At 42.1% G+C, this 23,895-nt stretch overlaps 1 protein-coding gene across 2 annotated transcripts; it reads left to right on the top strand.

Moving 5' to 3' along the window:
- Positions 1 to 351: 351 nt before the first annotated feature.
- KRT23 (keratin 23) lies at positions 352 to 12,796 on the top strand. Of its 2 annotated transcripts, none has more exons than XM_080680262.1 (9): positions 352 to 426; positions 804 to 1,548; positions 6,221 to 6,303; positions 7,289 to 7,445; positions 9,186 to 9,347; positions 9,434 to 9,556; positions 9,941 to 10,161; positions 11,203 to 11,234; positions 12,616 to 12,796. In XM_080680262.1, exons 2-9 carry the CDS (start codon positions 1,153 to 1,155, stop codon positions 12,708 to 12,710), a joined length of 1,269 nt encoding a protein of 422 aa, XP_080536388.1. In that variant the 5' UTR covers positions 352 to 426; positions 804 to 1,152; the 3' UTR covers positions 12,711 to 12,796. The 2 variants fall into 2 exon arrangements, with proteins under 2 accessions (XP_080536388.1, XP_080536387.1); XM_080680261.1 differs by having other exon boundaries at positions 362 to 517.
- The last annotated feature ends 11,099 nt before the right edge of the window (positions 12,797 to 23,895 follow it).

A 23,895-nucleotide genomic window follows, 5' to 3' on the forward strand; every position in this document is an offset into this window, starting at 1 on the left:
ATTCCACTCAATGATAACAGTGCCACGTGGCAGAAAGGACCCACTCTGGCTTTGCCACTCACCCACCATCTGTCCTCTGACATACCCCCCAAAGACTCAGCTTCCCTGACCTGTAAAATTAGTGGCTTAAACCAAGGAATGAAAGTCCCTTCTGCAGCTGCCATTTTATTTCTAAGTCCTCTTTAAATCTAATTGCCAGTAACCAGCACGTGGCTCCCCGCCCCCAGACTATTTCTTTACTCACTCCTAACCTTTACCTTGGCAGACGAAGCGTACAATTCATCGAGCATGTTAGCCAATCCATGGCATATTTCCTGCCCCCCCTGCCCCACCCCTCTGCGGGTCACAGACACAGAACCCAGCCTTTCTGGGGCTCAGCACGGCTGCTGGCTGGGACAAGGGAGCCAAGGGAAGTCCTGAGCGCAGGTCAGGGTTGTTTGGTTTTGAGGTGTGCTCGGGATGAAAGGCACCTTGAAAGCGGAAGGCTCGGTCATTCATTAATTAATTATAATTGAAGGTTTGTTCTTCAGAATGATTCCTTTGAAACTACTTTCCATCAAACACTGACTGCCACAAAGGCATCAGATACTCAGGGCATTCTTCATTTCCTCAGCATGAGTATTTTCACTCCGAGATTCTGTTCTGATCTGAACAGTCTCTGACCCCCCCCCCCCCACCTTGCTTCAGAGCTGGGATTTATTGGGGGCGGAGGGGTGTCCGTGTGTTTAATGTCTACTTTTTAAAAGAAAAATCTATGCTACATCAAATAACCCTTTTGTGGACTTTAATCTGACCCTTTTCAGATAAATGAACAATGGAAAAATGCCACGGAAAGATTAAAAAGACACCCGAGACAAACATCCACCTAACGTCGTGGCCACTCCTCCGGGTTACAACTGGAAGGGAGAAACAAACTGGTATATCGATGTGGCTCTAAACAACAACAGTGTGTGTGGAGGCCTGGGGCGCTTCGGGGTTGACCAAGAGGAAACACATGTTGCACAATGATACGATCTTGTTGGTACAGTTGTCAAAGAAGGGAACTCCCACAGCAAAGGGCATAAAACCATCCAGGGCAGTCTGGGGCGGCTCAGTTCTGCGGTGCCAGGGAGCAGAGCAGAGCCCAGCCCCGCCCCACACACAAATGGGACCATGAGCTCCAGCCACAGCTTCAGCCAGATCCCCTCTGGCTCCCTCCCTGGCACCAGAGGTGGCTGGGGCAGGCCGGGGGGCTTCCCCCGGGCTCCCAGCGTCCACGGGGGTGCAGGGGGCGTCCGCATCTCCCTTTCCTTCACCTCCCCAAGCTGCCTGCCCCCTGGAAGGTCTTGGGGGTCCAGAAGAGGCAGCTCCCTCCTAGGTGGAAATGGGAAGGTGACGATGCAGAACCTCAATGAGCGCCTGGCCTCCTACCTGGACAAGGTGCGTGCTCTGGAGGAGGCCAACGTGAAGCTCGAGAGTCGCATCCTGAAGTGGCACCAGGAGAGAGATCCTGGCAGTAAGCAAGATTATTCCCAGTATGAGGAGAACATCAGGCGCCTGCAGGAGCAGGTAAGATCCCGGGTGGCCCTGGGAGTCAGGGTGGGTGGTGCATTTCCAGGAAACCCACCATCTGGCCTCTGACATACCCCACGGGAGGAGAAATCAGTGTAAAAGACAACTGCCAGGAAAATGGCAAAAGAGCTTAAAGTAATTGTGAGCAAAGGTATTTGAGGATATGTTTTTATTTTACCTTACATTTGGACTTTGGAAAGTCTATTGTATTTATTTAAACCTGTACATAAATTATGTGGGGAAAAATCTAAAGAGTCTAAGGCAGTGGTCGGCAAACTGCGGCTCGCGAGCCACATGTGGCTCTTTGGCCCCTTGAGTTTTTAGCAAAGGCCAGCTTAGGAGTACCCTAATTAAGTTAATAACAATGTACCTACCTATATAGTTGAAGTTTAAAAAATTTGGCTCTCAAAAGAAATTTCAATCGTTGTACTGTTGATATTTGGCTCTGTTGACTAATGAGTTTGCCAACCACTGGTCTAAGGCAACCAGCTGCTGTCCAGTGTCACCCAGCGATATAATAATAATGACAAAGGCTGGACTTCATGCCTCGTGTTCAGCGCACAAGGCACGAGACAGCCTTTGCTTTCTCATTACATCAGTTCTGCTCCATCTCAAATGGCAATAGTGTGATTATCTGGCAAAGAGAGGCTGAGTTATACTATTTTGGAGATCATATCTAGAAGCCGTCACTCCACAGGCAAATACATAATTGTGACATCCCTGGATACTTCTTCTTGGGGGCTACTAGAGGTTCTGAGTTTCTAGATGCTAGTAGTTCCAAAAATGTCATATTGCTAGAAAAAAAATAATAAAAAGAGAATACTTTTTGGAATCTTAGAGTTAGGATGGGTTATGGAGACTTCTTCAAAAAATAACTTTTCAACCAAATATTTTAAAAGCTAAGCTTATACCTTCAGGGCATCTCATAACATTGGCTAGAGTAGAAGGAATCCAGTCATCTCATAGGTTATTTTTTAGCTATGTAACTTCCCTCTATGTAAAGCAGTCCCCCAAAATGTCCTGCAGGATCATGATTTAACCTACCCTGAAAAGGGCATCACAGGTTTCCAATATGCATATGATGTTACTTCTCAACACTCAGTCATCCTTGCGTGAATGTAGGAAGGACCAATCAAGATAATATAAATCTGTCCTCATAATAAACCCTAATTATTGAATAAGCAACCTAATAACTGACTGTGTAATTACCTTAACTATATAGTACATGGCTGTCTTTACAAAAAAAAACAAAACAAGGTGACTCAACAAACCTCACCATACTTTTTTTTTTCATTAATAAAGTTGCTTTGGTTTTAGAATGGAGAGAATAGAAGATTTTTGCAAATGGACAGCTGAGAATATAACTCCCAAAAGAAATCTGAGGTTAGACCTGGTCAAATAATGTATTAGCTGACAGTGGAGAGGAGGAAAAGTGAGAGAAAGGAGGGAAATATTTGTTGAGCACTTACTATATGCCAGGCATCATGCTGGTTATTTAATACACTTATCAGCACCATCCGAAAGCTTTCTGCAATAATGGAAACGTTCTATAGCATCTGATTTAATTCTCACAACAATCCTGGAAAGAACCGAAGCTCAGGAGGGTGAAATAGCAACCCAAAGGCACTGGAAAGAGCCAGAGATGGGATTCTAACCCAGGTCTGCTTCCAATGGCCTCAATTTCCACATAGTACGGTGCTAACTAGCCTACCTCATACAACAATGATGCTGCTCATTAATAAAGATATTGCATTGCATTTGCATTGTTAATTATACAACACATATTTCATACACATCATTTCATTCTGTAAAGCAGGTACTTTTATCTCCAGTACACAGGTGAGCAGACTGAGACCAAGTGGCTGCCTAAATTCATTACAGCAGAATTGAGAAAAGTGAGTGGGGCCAATGACAGGGAGGGGGCAGCTTGCCCATTGTTCAGGTGTCCCTGGAATCCAAGTTCTGACATTAAATAGGAGTCTTCTTCAGCTTTGAATTACACGCTTTTCTGGATTTCTTACTTCAGTTGTTACATTTTCTCCATGTTGGAAGAAAACAACTCTTTGAAGCTGAGGTTGACTCTCTCCTGTTTGCAGCTGAGAAAACAGAGACCAGACAGGTCCCACAAGTACGCTGACTTCTTCCTGGACCTTGATGAAATGTTCTGAGTAGATATATCATTCTCCCACCCCCACTCTAGGGATATTAAAGGTTATTCAAAAAGTCTATAAGAAATTGTGTTCAAAAATTAATCCACTCCTTTTGAAACACAGAGTTGGACAGAGATATTAGAATAACTCATAACAGAACTCTACTTGGCGCTTTGGATTACAGTAAAATATTCTACGTCCCTCTCCCTGGTAGGAGATTACACGCCCTGGAGCAATGATGCTGTACTACTAATACACCAACTAGATTATTTTAAAAGAATTAACTCAGGGCTTTGGGGAGAATCCAGATGATTAATTATAACACACAATGCCAAACCTATGCCTCATATTATTTCTTAATCCATCCTCATCCATTATTGCAAAGTATGTCTCAGAAATAGTGGCTGTGTCACAATGTTGTATCAGGCAACCCAAACAGTGGGAAATAGTTTCCATTTTTAAATGTGCTCTATATCAAGTGCATTTCAGAGCTCACCACTCATGCACTCTGAGAATACTGGCTGGGAGAATCAGAGTTTTGATGTGGGGGCTTTGCAATTGATAAACTATCAGTTTAATTCACTAAAGATGGTATTTTTATTCTGTGGAGTCTATAGGGAATGGTTTCTCTACATGTCAATCAATACCTCAGTGTACAACTAAGGCTAACCCGAGGGGTCCCCAGGCCTTTTTGGATGGAGCTACTTTTTATTTCCCATGAGCTTAAATAATGCAAAGAATAAAAAGTCTGGGAATTTGGTAAGAAAGTCCCTAAGAAACACTGTAGAGGAAAGACAAGGAAATATCTACAGAATCTTTTTGTAGCGCAAAGGAAGCAGTCATAGTACCATTTGGAATCCATCCACCAAGGGAAGAATGAAGGTGGACAGGGGAAGCCAACCTGGCCATCTCCTACCACAGAGTTTGAGGGTACATCTCAACATATAAATCCTGAGATTTATCCAATGCAGACATTGGCTCTAGTTACAAAAGTGTTAGATTTTAAGGAAGAAAATTTTGAACTAATTTTTCACAGTGTCTACAGTATGCCCAGAAAATGATAAGGATTTTACAACATTATTTTCTCTCTTCTAATCTAATTCTCATAACTTCATTGTCATTTTATGAATGAAGAAACAGACACGTGGCAAGCTCACTCAGCTGGTGGAGTTCAGGCCCACTGTTGTCAGTACCTCTGAATCCTGCTATTGTACATTCATAATACCGAATTCCATCTAACCAGTGAAGCTTTGAATAGGACCAGATTTTTTAAAGGTGCCTTTGTTTTCAAGTATAACTTTGTCCTAAGAAAATCCTTTCTAAAGAAAGGAATTATTTGTATAAATATAATGGGAATGTCACAAGATTGTCTGGTCCCAAATAAATTACAGAAGTTTAAAGCTATGACCTCTAAGGTCACCTGTTTCTAGTACAAACTCCTTATCTATCAAGTGATGGAACTGAAGCCCAAGGAATGGAGTGACTGGCCAAAGTTCATGCTGATGGTCAGCAACAGAAAGGAATCTCCCAATACCTAGTTCAGCACAATATTTGATACAAAAGTAGTATTATACTTTTGACACTGAGACATCTTCCACCCAATTTTCCCGAAGACAGAGACATACAGCAAATGTGGACTACTTCTCTGATTAAAACGTCCTAGAAATGTTTACAAATCCTATATGTATACACAATTGCTCAAGTAGATGAACTTTCAATAACATTTCTCCTTTTAAAGTGAAAAGGTATATAAACATCTAGTGAAAGTGTTTGACAGGAGGCTTTAACACAATTAAAGTTTACTAAGCTGGCAAAGAATCATTTCATTGAATATTTTACTAGTAATAGCTACAATTGGGGCATTCTCATCATGGAATAATTGACAAACACATACCTACATGTTATGTACATGACTATAGTTACTTTGGACAAAAATTACTTATGGTATGTGATGACCATAATAAAATACATTTAAAACTAGTTTCAAAAACTATTATCAGTTGACATTTTGTACCAAGTGATACTTTGCTCAGGAGTCACAGGTCAGAAATATGAATGCTATCATGAGGAAGAATTATGTTCATTTAAAATAATTATTTTACTTTAGGGGAGCCAAACTAATAATCAGAGTAAGAAAAGGATCAGAACCTAAACCACTTTTAACATCTTCAATGTGGGTGCACTTGAGCAAAACAGTAAGATATGTTTATAGTACTAGAAAGTTAGAAGGCATTTTGAATAATTACACTCTTTCCTCTTCCTTTTGGCATTTGCATCAGTCCTAACCTGTCAAAACCCCATGTGAAAAAAGACAATGTAGACCATATCCTTACTATAAAATCATTTTATGCTTTGCACCTAGTAAGTGCTCAATAAATATTTATCGATGTGATGGCTCCACTGCCAGGAAACAAGTCATCTGTTCTAACAAATCATATAACCAGGAGGCTAGAGAACAGAAATGCAGCTTTCCTGTGTCATGTGTCCCACGGAAATGATTCTTGGTGCATCTCTTACAGATAGTGGATGGTAAGCTGACCAATGCTCAGGTGTTTCTTCTCCTTGACAACTCCAGGATGGCAGTGGACGACTTCAACCTCAAGTAAGTCCCTTCCTCAGTGTTGTGGAGGGCCGGGAGAGTATTGTTTGTTGTTCGTTTTGTTTTGTGGGTTGTTCTTGTTCTTGTTCTGCAGAGGAAAACTTATCTCACCATTAGCTACATGTAAAAATCTTACTGAAATATAATTAAAAGGCAAACAAGAATAAATACTTGGCTGGACCCTAATTTAAACAAATCAGATAATAAAACACACTTTTTGTTGTGAGGAAATTTGAATAGAAACCAAGAATTACATGACATTAAAGAGTTGTTGTTTGCCCTAGCTGGTTTGGCTCGGTGGATAGAGCACTGGCCTGCGGACCGAAGGGTCCCGGGTTCGATTCCGGTCAAGGGCACGTACAGAGGTTGCAGGCTTCTCCCTGGCCCGGGCCTTGGTCAGGGCACGTGCAGGAGGCAACCAATCGATGTGTTTCTCTCACATCACTATTTCTCTCTGTCTTTCCCTCTCTCTTCCATTCTCTCTAAAAATCAATGGAAAAATATCTTTGGGTGAGGATTTTAAAAAAATAAATAAATCTTTGCAATAAACCTGGAAGGTGGGGGTGTTTAAAAAAGGGAGTTTTTAATGTTTTAGGTGAGATAATGTTATTATCCTTATTTAGAAAGATGTACTTTTCTTAAAAGATGCATTCAGAAGCATTTAGGGGTAAAATGTTATTTCTAAAATTTACATTAAAATACAAAATGGAATACAGATAAAGCAAATATGGCAAACTGTTAATGACTGCTAAAGCTAGGTGATGATCACATGGCTGTTTATTATTTTATTCTATTTTTTAAAATAACATTGAGTCACTATTATAGAAAAATGTACATGAAATACACATATAAAGAATAAATAGTATGTATTAACTGTTTTTCCATTAAGCCTAAAAAGTATGAGCATCACCTCTAAATGAAGGTGAATCCTCACAAAGACCACAGCCTTCCAACAATGGGTGTACTCTTTACTTTCTTCTAACCAAAGGTATGAAAATGAACACTCGTTCAAGAAAGACTTGGAAATTGAAGTGGAGCGTCTCCGAAAGACCTTGGATGATCTAACCATTGTCACAACAGACCTAGAACAGGAGGTCGAAGGGTTGAGGAAAGAGCTCATCCTCATGAAGAAGCGCCATGAGCAGGTAGGACTCCCCAGCAATCACCAGCACAGCTCTTAATTAGCACATTTTAGGTGATCCAATAGCTACAGAAGAAACTACTACCTCTATGCCAGTTCTATTGTCCTTGAACTTAAATAATCATAAGGAACCACATAAGCATCTAATTTTTCCAATTCCAAGGTTATCTACTCAGATTTCAAATACAACAGCCAAATTACAATCACAATTAACAATAGATGGGTCAACAATTTTAATATGCAATGTTTACCCAGGTTTGTTTGATAATATGATACTGCCCAGCTGGGGTGCTCAGTGGTTGAGCATCAACCCATGTACCAAGAGGTCACTGGTTTGCCCTAACCAGTTTGGCTCAGTGGATAGAGCGTCAGCCTGCAGACTGAAAGGTCCCAGGTTCGATTCTGGTCAAGGGCATGTACCTTGGTTGTGAGCACATCCCCAGTAGGAGGTGTGCAGGAGGCAGCTGATCGATGTTTCTAACTCTCTGTCCCTCACCCTTCCTCTCTGTAAAAAATCAATAAAATATATTTAAAAAAAAAAAAAAAAGAGGTCACTGGTTTGATTCCTGGTCAGAGCACATGCCCCGGTTACCAGTTCAATCCCCAGTACAGGTTGTGCAGGAGGTAGCAGCTGATAGATGTTTCTCTCTCATTGATATTTCTATCTCTCTCCCACTCCCTTCCCCTTTCTCTAAAATCAATAAAAACATTTTAAAAATATTGTAGGAATAAATGTGTGAGACTTATCCTCCTTCATTGATCCAATGTGCAGCAAATTGAGGGCCAACAGAATAAAGAGAATCTGCTACTAACCAAGCTATATATGACTAGTAGCAAAAATTAAGAATCCTAATTTCCAGAAACATTTAACCGACTTTTGAAAAGTTACCATCCATCTAAAGTCCCTGAGACTTTGATAAAATGATAGAAAAACAATCCCTATGTTAGGCAAACAAAATTGATTATGAACATCAAAGCTAGTTAGACAATGATTGTTAAACCTTTCCTGTGGTTCCTTGGTTTTCATGATATCCAGTGGGTTGTCAGCCCTACAGAATCCTAATGCACTGATGAGATTTTAAAAGCCTCTGTACCTTTTGGCTTTGGATTACTGAACTGCTTCCCAAAAGCTTTGGTCTATATCCTGAAATGTTCAACTGCTTAGGTGTGCCATCACTTCACCCCTAAACATTTGCTAAAGAGTACTTTACATACCATGGAAGTGTAATTCTTTTTTTTTTTTAAATATATTTTATTGATTTTTTACAGAGAGGAAGAGAGAGGGATAGAGAGTTAGAAACATCGATGAGAGAGAAACATCGATCAGCTGCCTCCTGCACACCCCCTACTGGGGATGTGCCCGCAACCAAGGTACATGCCCTTGACCGGAATCGAACCTGAGACCCTTCAGTCCGCAGGCCGACGCTCCATCCACTGAGCCAAACCAGTCAGGGCGGAAGTGTAATTCTTGCTGAAATATATTCAATCAGGGATTAAGTCAGTAACCATAGGGACCATACAATTACCTGTCTGGTGCTATTCTTTCTTTTACAAAAGTGTAAGAGGAAAAATTCACATCATGTTTTGTCATCGATAACAAATATCTGAGAAGCCAAACCAAACCAATGAAAGAGCAGCAACCACATGAGCTGAAATTTTTAAAAGATCCATTAACCGCTGCCAATCAACACACTTCCCGCTGATGGTCACAGTCGATTCATTCTCTTTCTCTGTTATTAAACAGGAAATGGAGGGGCAGCATGTGCCAAATGACTTCAAGGTCAATGTGAAGCTGAATACAACTCCAGGGGAAGATCTGGTTAAGATCCTGGAGGACATGAGGCAAGAATACGAGTTTCTGATAAAGAAGAAGCATCGAGACTTGGATGCTTGGTATAAAGAGCAGGTAAAAGGAAAGTGTCCAAACTTCCCAAAGGTTCCGTTTCCGTGTGGTCCCATGCCAATGCCTCTGCTCTCTGCTCGGTCTCACAGTCAGCAGCCATTGCCCAGGAGACCGCCAGTCCCACAGCTGTGCAGAGCAACCAAGGCAACATCCATGAGCTGAAGCGCACTTTCCAGGCCCTGGAGATTGACCTGCAGGCGCAGCGCAGCAGGGTGAGTCTGAGCTAGGACTATCCCGAGTCGGGTAATGTCAGCGTAAGGAGGTAAGGAACAGATCAGGGCAGGCACCTTAGGCCCCATCCCAAATGAGCAGCATCAACAATAAATGCCACGGAGGTGCGGCAGAGTTGCCAGGAGAACCCCGACACAAAGGTTTTATGCCAAATGGGCTTCAAAAGTCCAGACACTGCTCAACTCCTGGCTGCCCACGTCCCAAACCTATGAGTCAGCCTGCCTGCTTCTCCTCTTTGCGTTCCCAGCAGCCACCAAGACACCTCGCAGAGTGGCCGGCGGATTCTAACTACTCAGCGAGCACACGTTACTGAATCAATCAAGCCGTCAGCCAATTAATGTCAGAAACACCATTTCCTCTTTCAGAAATCTGCTTTGGAAAACATGTTATCGGAGACCCAGTCTCGGTACTCCTGCCAACTCCAGGACATGCAACGCATCATCTCCCACTACGAGGAGGAACTGCAGCAGCTGCGCCATGACTTGGAGCGGCAGAACAGCGAATACAAGGTCCTCCTGGGCATCAAAACCCACCTCGAGAAGGAAATCTCCACCTACCGCCAGCTACTGGAGGGCGAGAGCCAAGGGTGAGGCAAAGGCTGGCAGGGGAGGGCGCAAAGGGCACCCAGCTAGCATATGTACCTTCATGTATCCTATGGTTCTGTTTGCAATCGTCACTTTAGCAGGGGTGGGCAAACTTTTTGACTCGAGGGCCACAATGGGTTCTTAAACTGGACCGGAGGGCCGGAACAAAAGCATGGATGGAGTGTTTGTGTGAACTAATATAAATTCAAAGTAAAGGAGTGGAGGGAAGAGCAAGAGAACCCTCCGCTCTTTCAGCTCCGCGGGCCGGATAGAACAGCCAAACGGGCCGGATCTGGCCCGCGGGCCGTAGTTTGCCCACAGCTGCAGCAAAGAGGTTTATGTTGAATTTCTCCTGAAGACACTTAGATCAGATTGTATTTCGTTAAGCGGAAGGTGTGAATTAATCAGGGATTACTCCCAGGACACTGGGATTTGAGGTCAACCATTGAAATTAATATATTAAAATCTCTAGAAAGAAACAATCAAGAAGGTGTTGCTCTAGTGTTTCCCAGTGAGAATACACACAATTCGGGCTCCAAAAAAAAGGGGGAGATTGGGGACATATTTTAGCCTAACAGCAGGAAGAGATTCATAAGAGATTAAGGTCCCTAGATTTTCAATCTGTTATTTCTGACTATCTTGGGAAGTAGCTGTCCCCAAATAGGGCACAGACATTTTATAATCCAAGAGAAGGAGTTATAGTTTTTTAAAAATGCATAAAGTTCTCAAGAAGCCCAGGGTTCTGGGCTTCAGACCCAGACCCTGGAAAGGATCCTGATGAAGGTGAAGCCTGCAGGTGGCTAGAAGGATGGAAGTGGGTCATGAGACTTCTCTGCCCCCAGGGTTAGTGGAAGGCAGCACTCCCTGCCTTCTGGGTCCAGGAGGGTTCTTCCATGACCCCATGACCTTGAGACTAGCTCAGAGAATCATCCTCATTAAACGGGTACAAATTTACAAGCAGGCAAAGGAAGGCGATTCAATGTAAGATGTTTTATGAATATTGCTAATACTAAAATGAGCTTTAATCTTTATTACTTTTATAGAACAGCAGAGGAATCTAAGCTGAGCGCGAGAGGTAAATACATTTCTTCCATTGTTTGAATCTACTTTTTAAAAATAAGTCAACATACTTATCCATTCTGTAGTATTCATCATCTTTAGGGTACTCCCAAATGTTCCGTATTCAATTTTTCTTTTACTCCCAAATTTTGAATTAAATTAACATATTAGATGATGCAAAGTAAGCTCTCAATATTGTCCTCAACAATATATATGAAAGCTCTTTGCAAGTGGTAAAGTAGATAAAAATAATCATTAATGTTATTATGTCTCTATTAACTAATGGAGGCTGTTTATTACACTCCGAAGAGAATACAAGGAAATGGTTTTACATAATTTCCCAAACTGTCTTCTGTTGAGCATTAGTGTCCCATGAGATTTTAATTGTGTATTATGAAAGACGTGTTCTATGACCAGTTAAGATGCATCCTCTTTGTGAAGAGCCATGTTGTGTTTCGGTACATTAAAGATGAAACAGTGTTGGAAAGGCACTTTTCAGGGAAGGAAAGGAACAAGAATGGAAAAGAACGACAAAAGTTCTATTTTGTTTAACCCAGTGGTCCCTAACATCTTTGACCTGGGAACTCTACTTTCTCAGATAGCCTTTAACATCTCACAGAAAAATTCCAAGAAACCAGTCTGGAACAAGTGGCACTTTCTGAGTAGTTTATGGTAAAAATATCCTAAGGCATATTAGAGATTCAGAGAATCAGAGTTCAAGTAACCATTACAGAGCAGGTGGTCGAACGGCTACCCCTCTGCAAGATCTCCATAGATGGTCCCTCAGCCTCTCTCCTTACCCAAACCCAGGGATGCAGAACCCAGTACTGAATGGGGTGGCGCAATTTACTGTTGGAGAGGTTTGATTTTAACCAAGTTCTTCCTGTATCTCTGTTAATGGTTTCAATTCTTCCCTCCCCCAACACCCTGGTTTAGAATCAATTTATTGATGTGTCAACAACTTATTCAAATCAATCGTATTTTTTAATATGGTGAGCAAAATAAAAATCCCTGGCTCTTTGCCATCCCTCACATGGGAATCTTGCTAGATCTTAAAATGAGGTACCCAGAATGGCTTTTAGTACTCTATACACTCACAGAGCCCTGGTACACGTGCTACAAAACCCAGATAAGCAATCGGACTCCTCCAGTGCTGTGGTCAGTGATTAGATTTTGTATCAGGCATGCCTAGATTAAAGGTCTTGACCCCTAGAAGATGGCACTGCCCAGACACCCTCATTCCTTAGAGGGTGGGAAGGATAACATTTTCACTCCAGCAGAGACCGCCATATTGCAATCATTTTGGAAGGCACAGAGAGCCTTAGGGTGCTGAAAAGAGCACAGTTCAGATGGTGGGGGGAACATGGCACTGACCTCTTCTTTGCTCTTTTCCTCAGCGGCCGTAGTGCCCAAGATCAAGGCCATCACACGGGAGAGCATCAATGGAAGAATAATTTATTCTCAAGTGAATGAGATCCAAAAGTATGCATGAGGCTAATAAAAGTTTCTGCCTGTTGTAAAAACTATTTTTCTGCAATGGAAAGTCATTCCTTGCCCAGACACAAACGGGTGAGTCCTAAGAGGTATCCTTGGAGTTATTAAACTCAACGTTTTTCTCTGTAACCATCTCATCAGACATTCCATAATGATCTTAATATACTGCTGTACTTTTGAATCAGAGTATGAGTTCATGAGCTTAAAGCTCTACTTTCCCACTGCAGTCTTCAGAGTCCATCCTTGTGTATCTGTTTTATAGCTAACAAACCTCCATAGCAGCTGCATCATGTCTCTTTTATGTCATAAGGCAAGACAAGACCTCAAGGTTTCCTCCTAACCAGGGATACTCGGAGCATTGTCCATAAAAGACCCACTGGGACCGGAATGCTCTGAACATGTCCGCAGCAGCCAAACACTGGGTAGACCTGTTACCCTGCAGCCATGTGACTTAGGGACAAGATGTGGCTCGTGAGCCTCTCCAGACTTCTGCCAACAAGAAGGACGGAAACAGAGAAAAGGAGGCCCAGAAAGCCTCCCTTGGAATGAGAGAGGACCAAAAATTATTTTAACTCACATAAAAAAGTATTAATTAGTTAGATCAAAGCTTAAGGGCCTAACAGAGAGTTAACGTTAAAAAAGGAAATTCCGGAAAAATAAATTCTTATGACAGATAGAAAGACCCAAAAGGGGAAGTGACTTGTCCAATATTCGAAGTATAAATATCAGGATCCGGAGTATTGTACTGAGGTGTAGCAGGGGATAAAGCACAGAGACTATGCACCTCTGTCCCCTGAAGAAAGTGTTACTTTCTCAAATTGTAGCTGCGAGACCGTTGTTCCAAGGCTGGTTCAGAGGAGGAATGCTGGAGAAAAGGTAGCTAGAAATCCACATTTCCGCTAAGACATCATCAGAATTTGTATATGGAATTACCAATAGTTCAAGGGCCCATAGGCACAGGCTAATCAAAATCTCCCATTTTACAAATAAACTGAGGCCCAGAGCAATAAAGGCATTTACCCCCACACTCACTGGAATGCTGCAGTTGGGTCTAGATCTAGCTCTCTTAGCTCTGTTAATAGTTGTTAAACTAAAAGGGGTATAATTTAATTCCACTGCCATGTGAAACACTGACAATGTGTCCTATATTTTTTGTCTCTACGTTTTAATACTCTTTTAGAAAGGATTGCTGTTGATATTTTCTGAATTGGATATCTGCAAAAACTAGGTTAGTCTTCCCTTTAAGGCAATAATTGGCGTTTCTTATTCTTAATGCCCAAAGGATCTGAAATTAGGCAAAAGGAACCCAGAATAATCACAGCATTGCAAAATATGTTACTGATTTAATTGAAATACTCTAATCCTCTGGGGTAAAATTATAACTTCATCTTTACTGTGTAATTAGTTCAAAGATTCTCAAAAATAACCAATACCCCAACATCTTCAATAAGTTTTCTTTGTGGTGACTTTTGGTGTTTTTTTGGAGTATGGGGAGAATGGATTCATATCAAACATCATTAGTTCTTTTTCTATTTCATTTTACTACGAGAACTTCATGTCAATAAGATACTACAGTTTCAAAGCATATCAAAAAGTATGTTTTTCTCTATTGCAGCACCAATTCACTCTGCCATTTTAATATTATTATCTCTCTCTTGAAATCTAGAAATCATGCTAAAAATATACATATTTTCTCAAGGTAAAGTGTGAGCATTGCTAGCAAAATCTTTTGAAGACTATTCAAAAAGAATGTGACAAGCTGGAGGGTAAGTTATAATACTAGACCCAGGAAATAACCACTAACCTTCCATTGACCATCATAGTTTTGGTAACCTTCCATATGATTTGGTAATAATAAATTTTAACATATAAATAATTTTTCATTTAAGAAGCCAAATGTCCTTAAAGTCTTATTAATTTTCACTGTTTGCCCAGGAAACCCCTCAGTCCCAGGCAAACTGGGTGGCCGGTCAATCTATCAATAAAAATTGCTGTCTTAGTCTATTTGGGCTTAACAGAATACCATAGACTGGGTGGCTTATAAACAACAGAAACGTATTTCTCACAGTTCCGGAGCCTGGGAAATCCAAGACCAAGGCACCAGCACGGCTGTGTTCTGCTGAAGGCCTGCTTCCTGGTCCTCACGTGATGGACAGGGCTGGGGAGCTCTTTTGTAAGAGCATTAATCCCATTCATGAGGGCTGCACCCTCATGACCCAGGCACCCAAAGGCCTCACCTCCTAAAACCATCACCTTTGGGGGGTTAGAATTTTAACATATGAACTTTTCAGACCATGACATCTCTGTTTCACTGAAGAGAGACAAGTAGAGATAAACTAAACCATTTGCCTGAATAAAGAGGCAACTGCATAACATAGATAACCTCTCTCCGCTTCTAAATCTGCCCAAAAATCTTTCAAAATACCCATTACACGCAGAACCAAAACAGACTCATAGATACAGAGAACATTTTGACAGTTGCTAGATGGAAGGAGGGGTGGAGGCTACGTGGAAAAGGTGAAGGAATTAAGAAGTACAAATTGGTAGTTACAGAACAGTCATGAGGGTGTAAAGTACAGCATAGGGAGCATAGTCAATAATACTGTAATAACCATACGGAGTGTCATATGGGTACTAGATTTATCAGGGTGATCGCTTCCTAAGTTATATAAATGTCTAATCATGAAGTTGTACACCTGAAGCTAATATTATACATCCACTGTAATAAGTAAAAAATAAAAATATTTTTTTAAAATACCCATGAAGTTTTCATTTGTATTTGGTTTTAACCAACACACACCTAATCCACATAAAGGAGTTGGTAATAAATTATATTGTTTTTATTACAGAAACATTTTGAGTAAATAGCAGCTACTCAATTACCCAAAACTCAATTAAACAAATAGTGTTGGCTAATCCAGAGAGGTATAAAGTATTACTTTGGAATTTAATATTTATGTCAACGTGTTTTTCAACAGTATTAAGACACTAGAGGCTCAGCGCATGAAAATTCATGCACTTGGATGGGTCCCTCAGCCCGGCCTGCACCCTCTCGCAGTCCAGGTGTCCTCAGGGGATGTCCGACTGACAGCCTCTGTGGGAGGCAACTGGCGTGCCAATCAGGGGACGGTGCCAGCAGCAAGCGGCCGGCCCCGCCCCCCATCGCCCAGCCGCTGCCACCACCAGCCTCCCTCTGCGGGAGACGACCTTGGCGGCCGGTCTGGGGATGGCGCTGGCCGGCCCTGCCCCGAATCGCCCCACCGCCGTCGTGGGTGGCCTCCCTCTGCAGGAGGCAACCCCAGTGGGCCCATCTGGGGACGGCATCAGCCCCACCACCACCACCCCCCTATCACCGTCCCTCCCGCTTGGCCTGACACCACCAGCTCACCGGCCCCACCCCCCCACAGACTGGTTGTTCCACCGTTCGGTCAATTTGCGTATTACCCTTTTATTATATAGGCAACTTAGCCTTTCACAATTGAAAATGAATGCTAAATAATAGTATATTCTGAGTATGCAGTAGTTATTGGTGGGCCCAATGAATCCATACCACCAGGACTCATGCTTTTCAGTATTCTCTCCCACATTTACTCTGGGCTTGGCCATGTGGCTTGATTTGGCCAATGGAATACCAGGAAACATGATACAAGCAGAGGTTTAATAAATGCTTTCACATTGGGGCTTATTTCCTTGGAATGCTCCTGCTAAGAAGCTAGCTACCATGTAAGTTCATTTACCCTGAGACTACCATGCCATCTGAAAGCCCAAGCCAGCCTCCTGGAGGAGCCACATGATGGAAAACTGAGGAACCCAGCCAACAGCCATACTGAAGCTCCAGATTGACTCTGATCAAGCCATTCCAGCTGGTTCCCAGACAGTCAAGCCAACCCAGCTGAAGTCCCACACATCACAGAGCAGAGATAAGCCAGCCCCGGTATTCTAAATCTGAAATTCTGACCAATAGAATTATGAACAAATAAAATATGTTGTTGTTCTAAAACAGTAAGTTTTGGGGATTTTTCATGTGGCAATGGATGAGCAAAACAAAGTATTTAAAATATTAGAGTCTATTATTTGCTCAGTGACAATAGCTGATTTAAGGCTAGTTCACTAGCATCCCACCAAACTTTTGACCAGAATTTTAGTCATTTTAACACTGAAATGGATCTCTACAGAGGTCATGGTCCAATGATCACAGATAAAGCACCAAAGTTTCCAAGAAAAAAAACCCAAAGCCTTCCCTCTTCAAAGATGGCAGAGTAAAGCCATTGCCCATGAATGGTCATAGCTACCCTCTCTGCCTCTTCACAATTGGGAACCAAGCAGTGTAACTACAACCAGGAGAATAGGACATTCCCTGCTCTTCACTAGAGCATGCTGGGAATGGACAGGGCTGGGGAGCTCTTTTGTAAGATGGAGAGTTTTTGTAAAACTCCTTCTTATCTTGGAGTTTCGATTCCTTTTGATTCTGTCTTTAAGTTCCTCATTCCAGGGACATTAACAACTTCTCTATAAATATTTATGCGTACAGTAAGTATCACACATATCAAGAGTTTCACTGAAAGGTGACCTCTTTTCAATGTAGATAAGAAATGCTCTCCTTCGCCAAGAAACTGTAAGGCCTTTACAGAGTAAGACGATCTTGATTATCAGGTAGCTCTTAATTATAATGTTTAAGTTTTTTAAGTCATTAAGACCCTTGACTATTGACCATTCACTCTAGGTATATTTCTTCACAATGGTGTACTTTAAATGCTATCCTCTTACATGGCCTTTAATCAATAAATATTTTTAAGATTTTTGGTGTTTTTATACATCCCCTAGGTGTTTTATTGGTTATTTGTGATCATAATAATGTTGGTTTCTCCATCATACTACATTCCCTTTGTGTGACTCATTCCCCATTTCATGTATTCTATTACAACATCTACATGTCACCACCATCTTTCTGAAAAGGATTCAAGAATTTCTAAAAAATATTTGCAGTTAGGTCATGCAAAAAAAAAAAAAAAAAAGACAGTGTCTCTGACATACTTGACCATCTGATGACCTAACCATACTTAGGAGTCTTACTGAAGAACTGTGCATGTGTGTGTGTGTGTGTGTGTGTGTGTGTGTGTGTGTGTGAGTGAGAGAGAGAGAGATACCAACACATGTACTGTCCTACCCACCAAAACCAGTCTTTGAAATTTAAATTAGGAGCCATCTAATAAAATTATGAGTCATCTAACAAAAACTACAAGTCAATTTATATTAAATTTTGAAGTGTGCATACACAACATAACACTCATGCATGTGATATACATACACACATATACTAGAGGAAATTTTAACAATAACAACTATTGTGGGGTTTTTTTGTTGATTGATTTTAGAGAGGGGCGAGGAAGAGGAAAAGGAGAGAAACATCAACATGTGCCCTGACAGGGGATCAAACCTGAAACCTGGGTATGTGCCCAGACTGGGAAATGAACCCACCACCTTTTGGTATATGGGATGACACTCCAACCAACTGAGTCACACAACAATAACAACTATTCTTGACTGGCATTTGCATTCCTAATCTCATTTAACATTTGTCACAACACCGCAAGGTATTATTATATTCATTTTACAGTTGAGGAACTGAGACTCACATAGAGTGAATTACTTGACCTATGGTCATATAGCTTAAAAATGGTGGAATCAGGATTTGTACCCAATGTACTTGCTCCTTCTACTGTGTCACACAGTTATAAATAGTTGCTAAAGAGTTATGTGAAACCTAAGCATGGGCAACACGTCTTGAAGCACTCTTGCTAATGGCTTTTATCTTAAGGTGAGAGTCCAGGGATGAGAAATCTGAATATACATGTTACTAGAATAATGCACAGGAGTCAGAAATCTGTAAGGACTAGGGAGGGACAGGGTTTTATAAACAAGAGCTATCACCCAAACCCAAGAGTCATCTTCCCATTACCCAAACACAAGCATTCAATCCTCTGTGCACAGAAGTAGTCACTTAACTTGCCATTCCCTTAGCCTAAAATTCTATCAGTTAACACGAGGAAAGGGTTTAGCAAGTTCAAAAACCAGAGGACCTCACCCCTTAATCTTTCCAGTTAGACCTTTCACTCATGCCTAGTTTCTATCAAAATGATCGCTCCCCATGCACTTAGAGAACGAAAAAAGAAGAGAAAGGTAAACGGAAGACAGTAATGATGGACAGGCCATACTTATACAAAATATGTTCGAGTCATCAGTTGGAAATATTTTATCAGTCTCATCACAGAAACATATTGTGAAGATTTCTGTTTACCATTTCCAGCACTCTAGGAAGCAGTAGTTTGGGGTCAACATCTAATTCCATCTTATAAATATATCAGTGCTTCTTAATTTTTAATGTGCATATATATAGACCACACTGAGTAGCAAGATTATAGATGAGTTCAATCCACCGCCATTTGCCATATCCCCTAGAAGATTAAAATTCTTACCTAAAAGCCAGCCTCAGTAGGTTTAATACAGATTGAACTAGGTGAAAAATATAGCAGGTAAGGTGGCATCACTAGAATCCCATTAGCATTGTCTTGCTCAAAGCAAGTGAAACTTGCACGAACACTGATTAAGGAAGGCTTTGAAAGAAGGTGTTTCTTGGTTCTGGTCAAGAGTAGAAAACAGAATGAAGTCTGTAAACTAAAGGGATCGATCACCTTGTCCCAAACTATTCCTGGCTTCAATGCATTGGTATAGCCATGGAAAGTACACCACTGCCAGACTCACTGGAGCTGATGAAAATCACCTGTCCAATGTCATCTATTGTGTTGGGTAACACAGCACTAAAAAGTAGGCCACTATTTACATGTGATTATTCACTTACAAAATTCTAAATTATCTTCAGTTAACTGAACAGTGGTTGAAGTTTTCAGAAAAACAACAATAATTCTGTGAAATTATGTCCTTTTCCACACTAAGCTAATCCAGCTCGGACTGGCGGCTTTCATTAGTGTTACTGATGTTATTCTTACTTTTCAAGAAATTCGCATATGAGTTGGAATTAAGGACCAGTGAAAGAATATTTAGGCTCCTAACATGTGTCTACTATGGAGCCAGTCACTATTAGGAAGACAAAATAAGGAAGTTCATGAAGTCAGAACTTCAGAGAAGGAAATTAAATATACAAAACAGTCCCTTTGCCCAACTGCAATTCCTGTCACCCATAATCATGATAAGTAGTCATGATAATTATTACCTTTGCTGGTGTTATAAGGAAATTGATTTGAGCTGAGAGACAAAAAAGGAAGCATATCCCCTCAGTAAAGCTCTTCCTCCTTGAAATTTTCTCCCACACCCAACAAAAACTTCGTAAAGCCATCCTGAACCTCTTACCCAGTTCTACCACATCAACTCCTAGGACTGGCCTCACACCCTTCTCAAATACCCAGTATTACCACACAGCCTTCCCCTGGGGAGGCCCCAGCTTGTTTTTCCAGAAGGCGGCAGTCATTACCTGAATGGCAGGTTTGCAAGCTGCCTTAATGTGGGGTTTTGTAGACATCACGCCTGGGTTGTCATTAGTGTCCTCTGAAAATAATAATCAGCTGGCAGACCCAAAAAGGGCATTCCAAGAAAACATTAATTCAAGTGTTTGGGGAAGCCATGGAAAATCTAAATTCATTTATGTTTTAGCTATTCAAAGGAAGATCTAACATACACACAAGGACAATCAGCTAAAAGTTTATGAACTATACTTGCTACAGTGCTGAATTGGAAGAGGTTACACACCTATGGGTCGGTAGTTCTGGGGAAGGGGGTAGGGTCTTCAATCATTCCTGCCTGTACAGGGGGCTGAGCCTTATTGTAGGGACATGGGTGATTCCATTTCTCACACTGTCCCTTCTTCGTTCTTCTACAAGCTAGGTGCTTAGAAGGCTTATCTACTAGTATGTCCTCCAGGCATCCTTGCCTCTCTACAGGAGACCAGGCATCATCTGGCTTCCTCCTCTGCCCCCACCTCTAGGTGTGGCTACACCTAAGGTCAATATGGCCCAAGGGACATGACAGCACTCAAGTCTCTCTTCCCACCAGTCAAACTGTCCCTGGGCCAACCAGAGGTTAACGTGCACAGAAAAGGGTTCTGTCAGACCACACTGAAGCTGCCTCTGAATAGCAGATGTCTAGAGTCAGTTCCCTTCCCCATCACAGGAAGCAGAAGGAAGAAATACGCCCCCCAATGACAAGCACAGCCCTGCTAACTACTCGTCCCACAGGCCAAGACAACCACAGCTCCAAAAAGGCTCTTGCAGATGCTTCCAGCACCTGGCGGAAGGAAGCTGGGAGCTTGCACCGCTGGGCAAGACAGAGACCCACCCAGGGGTCCAGACACTAGGCAGGCTGGGTCAGAGGGACCCACAGACACCTGAAGTGGGGGAACAATAGAGGGTGGAGTCCAGGTCAGGGAGTTCAAGGTGGTGATACACAAATATGTTCTTCCAGGATCTTCCTGGTAGTGGTTGGAATTTGGTCCACCCTTCTTCCTCTTCCAGGAGTGTGTAAGGAGGAGAATTCAGAGCTGACTCCTATAATCCTTTGGAAAGAAAACTTTCTAAGTGTTCTCTGCCACACTTAAAGGATCTGACACTATGTGGAAGGTGCTCCTGTGCTTGTTTGGGTTTCCTCGCAGGGAAAGCTTGGGAGCCTCTCAAATTTGCTTCCTACTGGCCCCCAGATTTGTTCTAGTGCCTCCAAGTAACCTCCGACAAGTACATGTTTATATAAAACTAGAGGCCCAGTGTACGAATTCATGCACCAGTGGGCTCCCTCGGCCTGGCCTGCAGGATCAGACCGAAACTGGCTCTCTGACATCCCCAAGGGGGTCCCAGATTGCAAGAGGGCACAGGCCAGGCCAAGGGACCCCACCAGTGCATGACTGGGGTTGGGGAAGAGACGTGGGTGATTGGCAGGCCAGGGAGGGACCAAAGGAGGGCTCCAGGGCCTGTCCAGCCAGTCTCGCTCAGTCCCAATCGGCCAGACCCCAGCAGCAAGCTAATCTACCAGTCGGAGCATCTGCCCCCTGGTGGTCAGTGCACATCATAGCGAGTGGTTGAGTGGCCTTAGCATATCATTAGCATATTACACTTTGATTGGTTCAACGGCTGACCAGTCAACCAGACACTTAGCATATTAGGCTTTTATTATACAGGATTGTCTTGATATAAAAACACCTTCAGTGCTTCTCCTCTTAGTCACTTCTTGTTCCCTCCCCTCTGTAGTCAGCCCCAGCTAAACATTTCTTTGAAGAGAGGGAAAGGAGCAGGTAACCCCTGGCTCTCAGAAGTGGAGAGGGGAAGGGAAAGTAAAGAGGAGATGAAGAGGGACTAAAACTGCAGGCAGCAATTGTTACCTCAGTTTCCCCCAAATCCCCTCAAACTTGGAAGAAACAGAAACCACACACAGAAAAAGTACAAAGGTGGGTTTGAGGTCAGGCCGTAGATAAAATGTTCCAGTTCCTGCTCTTGCAAATATCCCTTCTCGAAGTGCTGGCTCCCTTTACCAGACAACTTGTCGCAGTTTCTTTCGCTATTGGCATCTATGACCTCCAGGCATCCAAGTATCTTGTGTATCTTTCAACAGATCAAAAGGCAGAAAGAAAAATGTTCTTGGATCAACTCCTAGAAAACTCTGAAACCAGATTTTCCAGGGATCTTTCAGGCCAGTCAGTGCCTGTTATATTACACTGTGGCATCTTTCTTTTAAAACGATAAATGAAAAGATGAAAAATTCACAATTCCAGCAGCATCGGTTTCTAAACCGTTCTGTTTCCTACTTAAAAAGGGCTGTGAACTTTCATCATCTGCTCTGCTTCCCGGGCCCCTGCCTTTCTTTCACGGAAAACAGAAAGCCTGAACTCTCCAACCACGGGGCAACGGCGCTTGTGTGGAACACTGTAAGGGGGACAGACATCAATTCCAATAGTAGTGGAACCAGATGGACATTAACATTTAATTATTTTCCTGTTAATTAGAAAGAGTTGTGTTTTTTTTTAAAAAAAAAAAAGGAAAGTATTTGTGTTTATAAAGAATATAAAATAACAGCTATATGGAAGATATTAACTGGTTTTTCAATATTTACAGATAGCTATAGGATAGCCAAATAATAAACTTTCATTAGCACACAGCTACCCCACTTGTTTACATGGTTTCTGCAGCTGCTTTTGGGGTTACAGAAGCAGAGGTGAGTAGTTCTAAGAGTCCCTCTGACCCACAAAGCCTAAAATATTTTCCATCTGGCCTTTTCAGATAAAACAATTGCCAACCCCTTCTATGCATACTAGGGTGGGAGAAAATGAGTTGAAATGACATCAGGAAGAGTAAGGCCCATCTGTATCTACATCTCTGCCAGGGCACGGGGACCGGCCTTTAAACCTTTCCTAGAACTAGAGGGCCTTTGACCCCTTGCCCGCTACTAAACATTAACATGACTAATTTCAAGAATACCTGGGTAGTTCAGGACTGGTGTAACAATTTAAAAGATTGAAAAGTATCTGCTGTTTCCCAGGTGATTCATGCTTATTGCAAAAAATAAAAATCAGATAAAGAATATATTTTGCTTTTTACTTTAAAATTTTAGAGCTTCCCAAATACTTTGGTCAACTGTTGCTCACCAAAAAGTAATGCTGTCCTTTGCAAGATGCCAACTGAACACAGAAAGAAGGATGGTTATGACTCACAAACTTGGGTTTCAATAGGAGAACTGGAAGGGTTGCGTTAGCCTTTATTAGATAGGAAGAGAGTGCCCTCTGCTGCCCAGGAAGGCCACTTGAGCCTGAACCCAGTATTTTTCCGGATCAGGGCTCTCAGGCTGGACAAGGATCAACAGAGCCTTGTGAAGAAATAAAGGAATATCACACATTCACAATTCATGGCCCAAGGCATGACAGCAACTTTAAATCTCAGCACATGGTTTGTAGAACACAGTGGTCGGCAAACTCATTAGTCAACAGAGCCAAATATCAACAGCACAACGATTGAAAATTCTTTTGAGAGCCGAAAACCGACTTCTGCGCATGGGCCACGAAGTTTCAGTCGCACTGTACGTGCGCGCCCGCACGTGGTATTTTGTGGAAGAGCCACACTCAAGGGGCCAAAGAGCCGCATGTGGCTCGCGAGCCACAGTTTGCCACCACTGGTATAACATGTATGGTA

This window comes from Plecotus auritus (genome assembly GCF_963455305.1).
Source record: "Plecotus auritus genome assembly, chromosome: 7".
NCBI lineage: Eukaryota > Metazoa > Chordata > Mammalia > Chiroptera > Vespertilionidae > Plecotus > Plecotus auritus.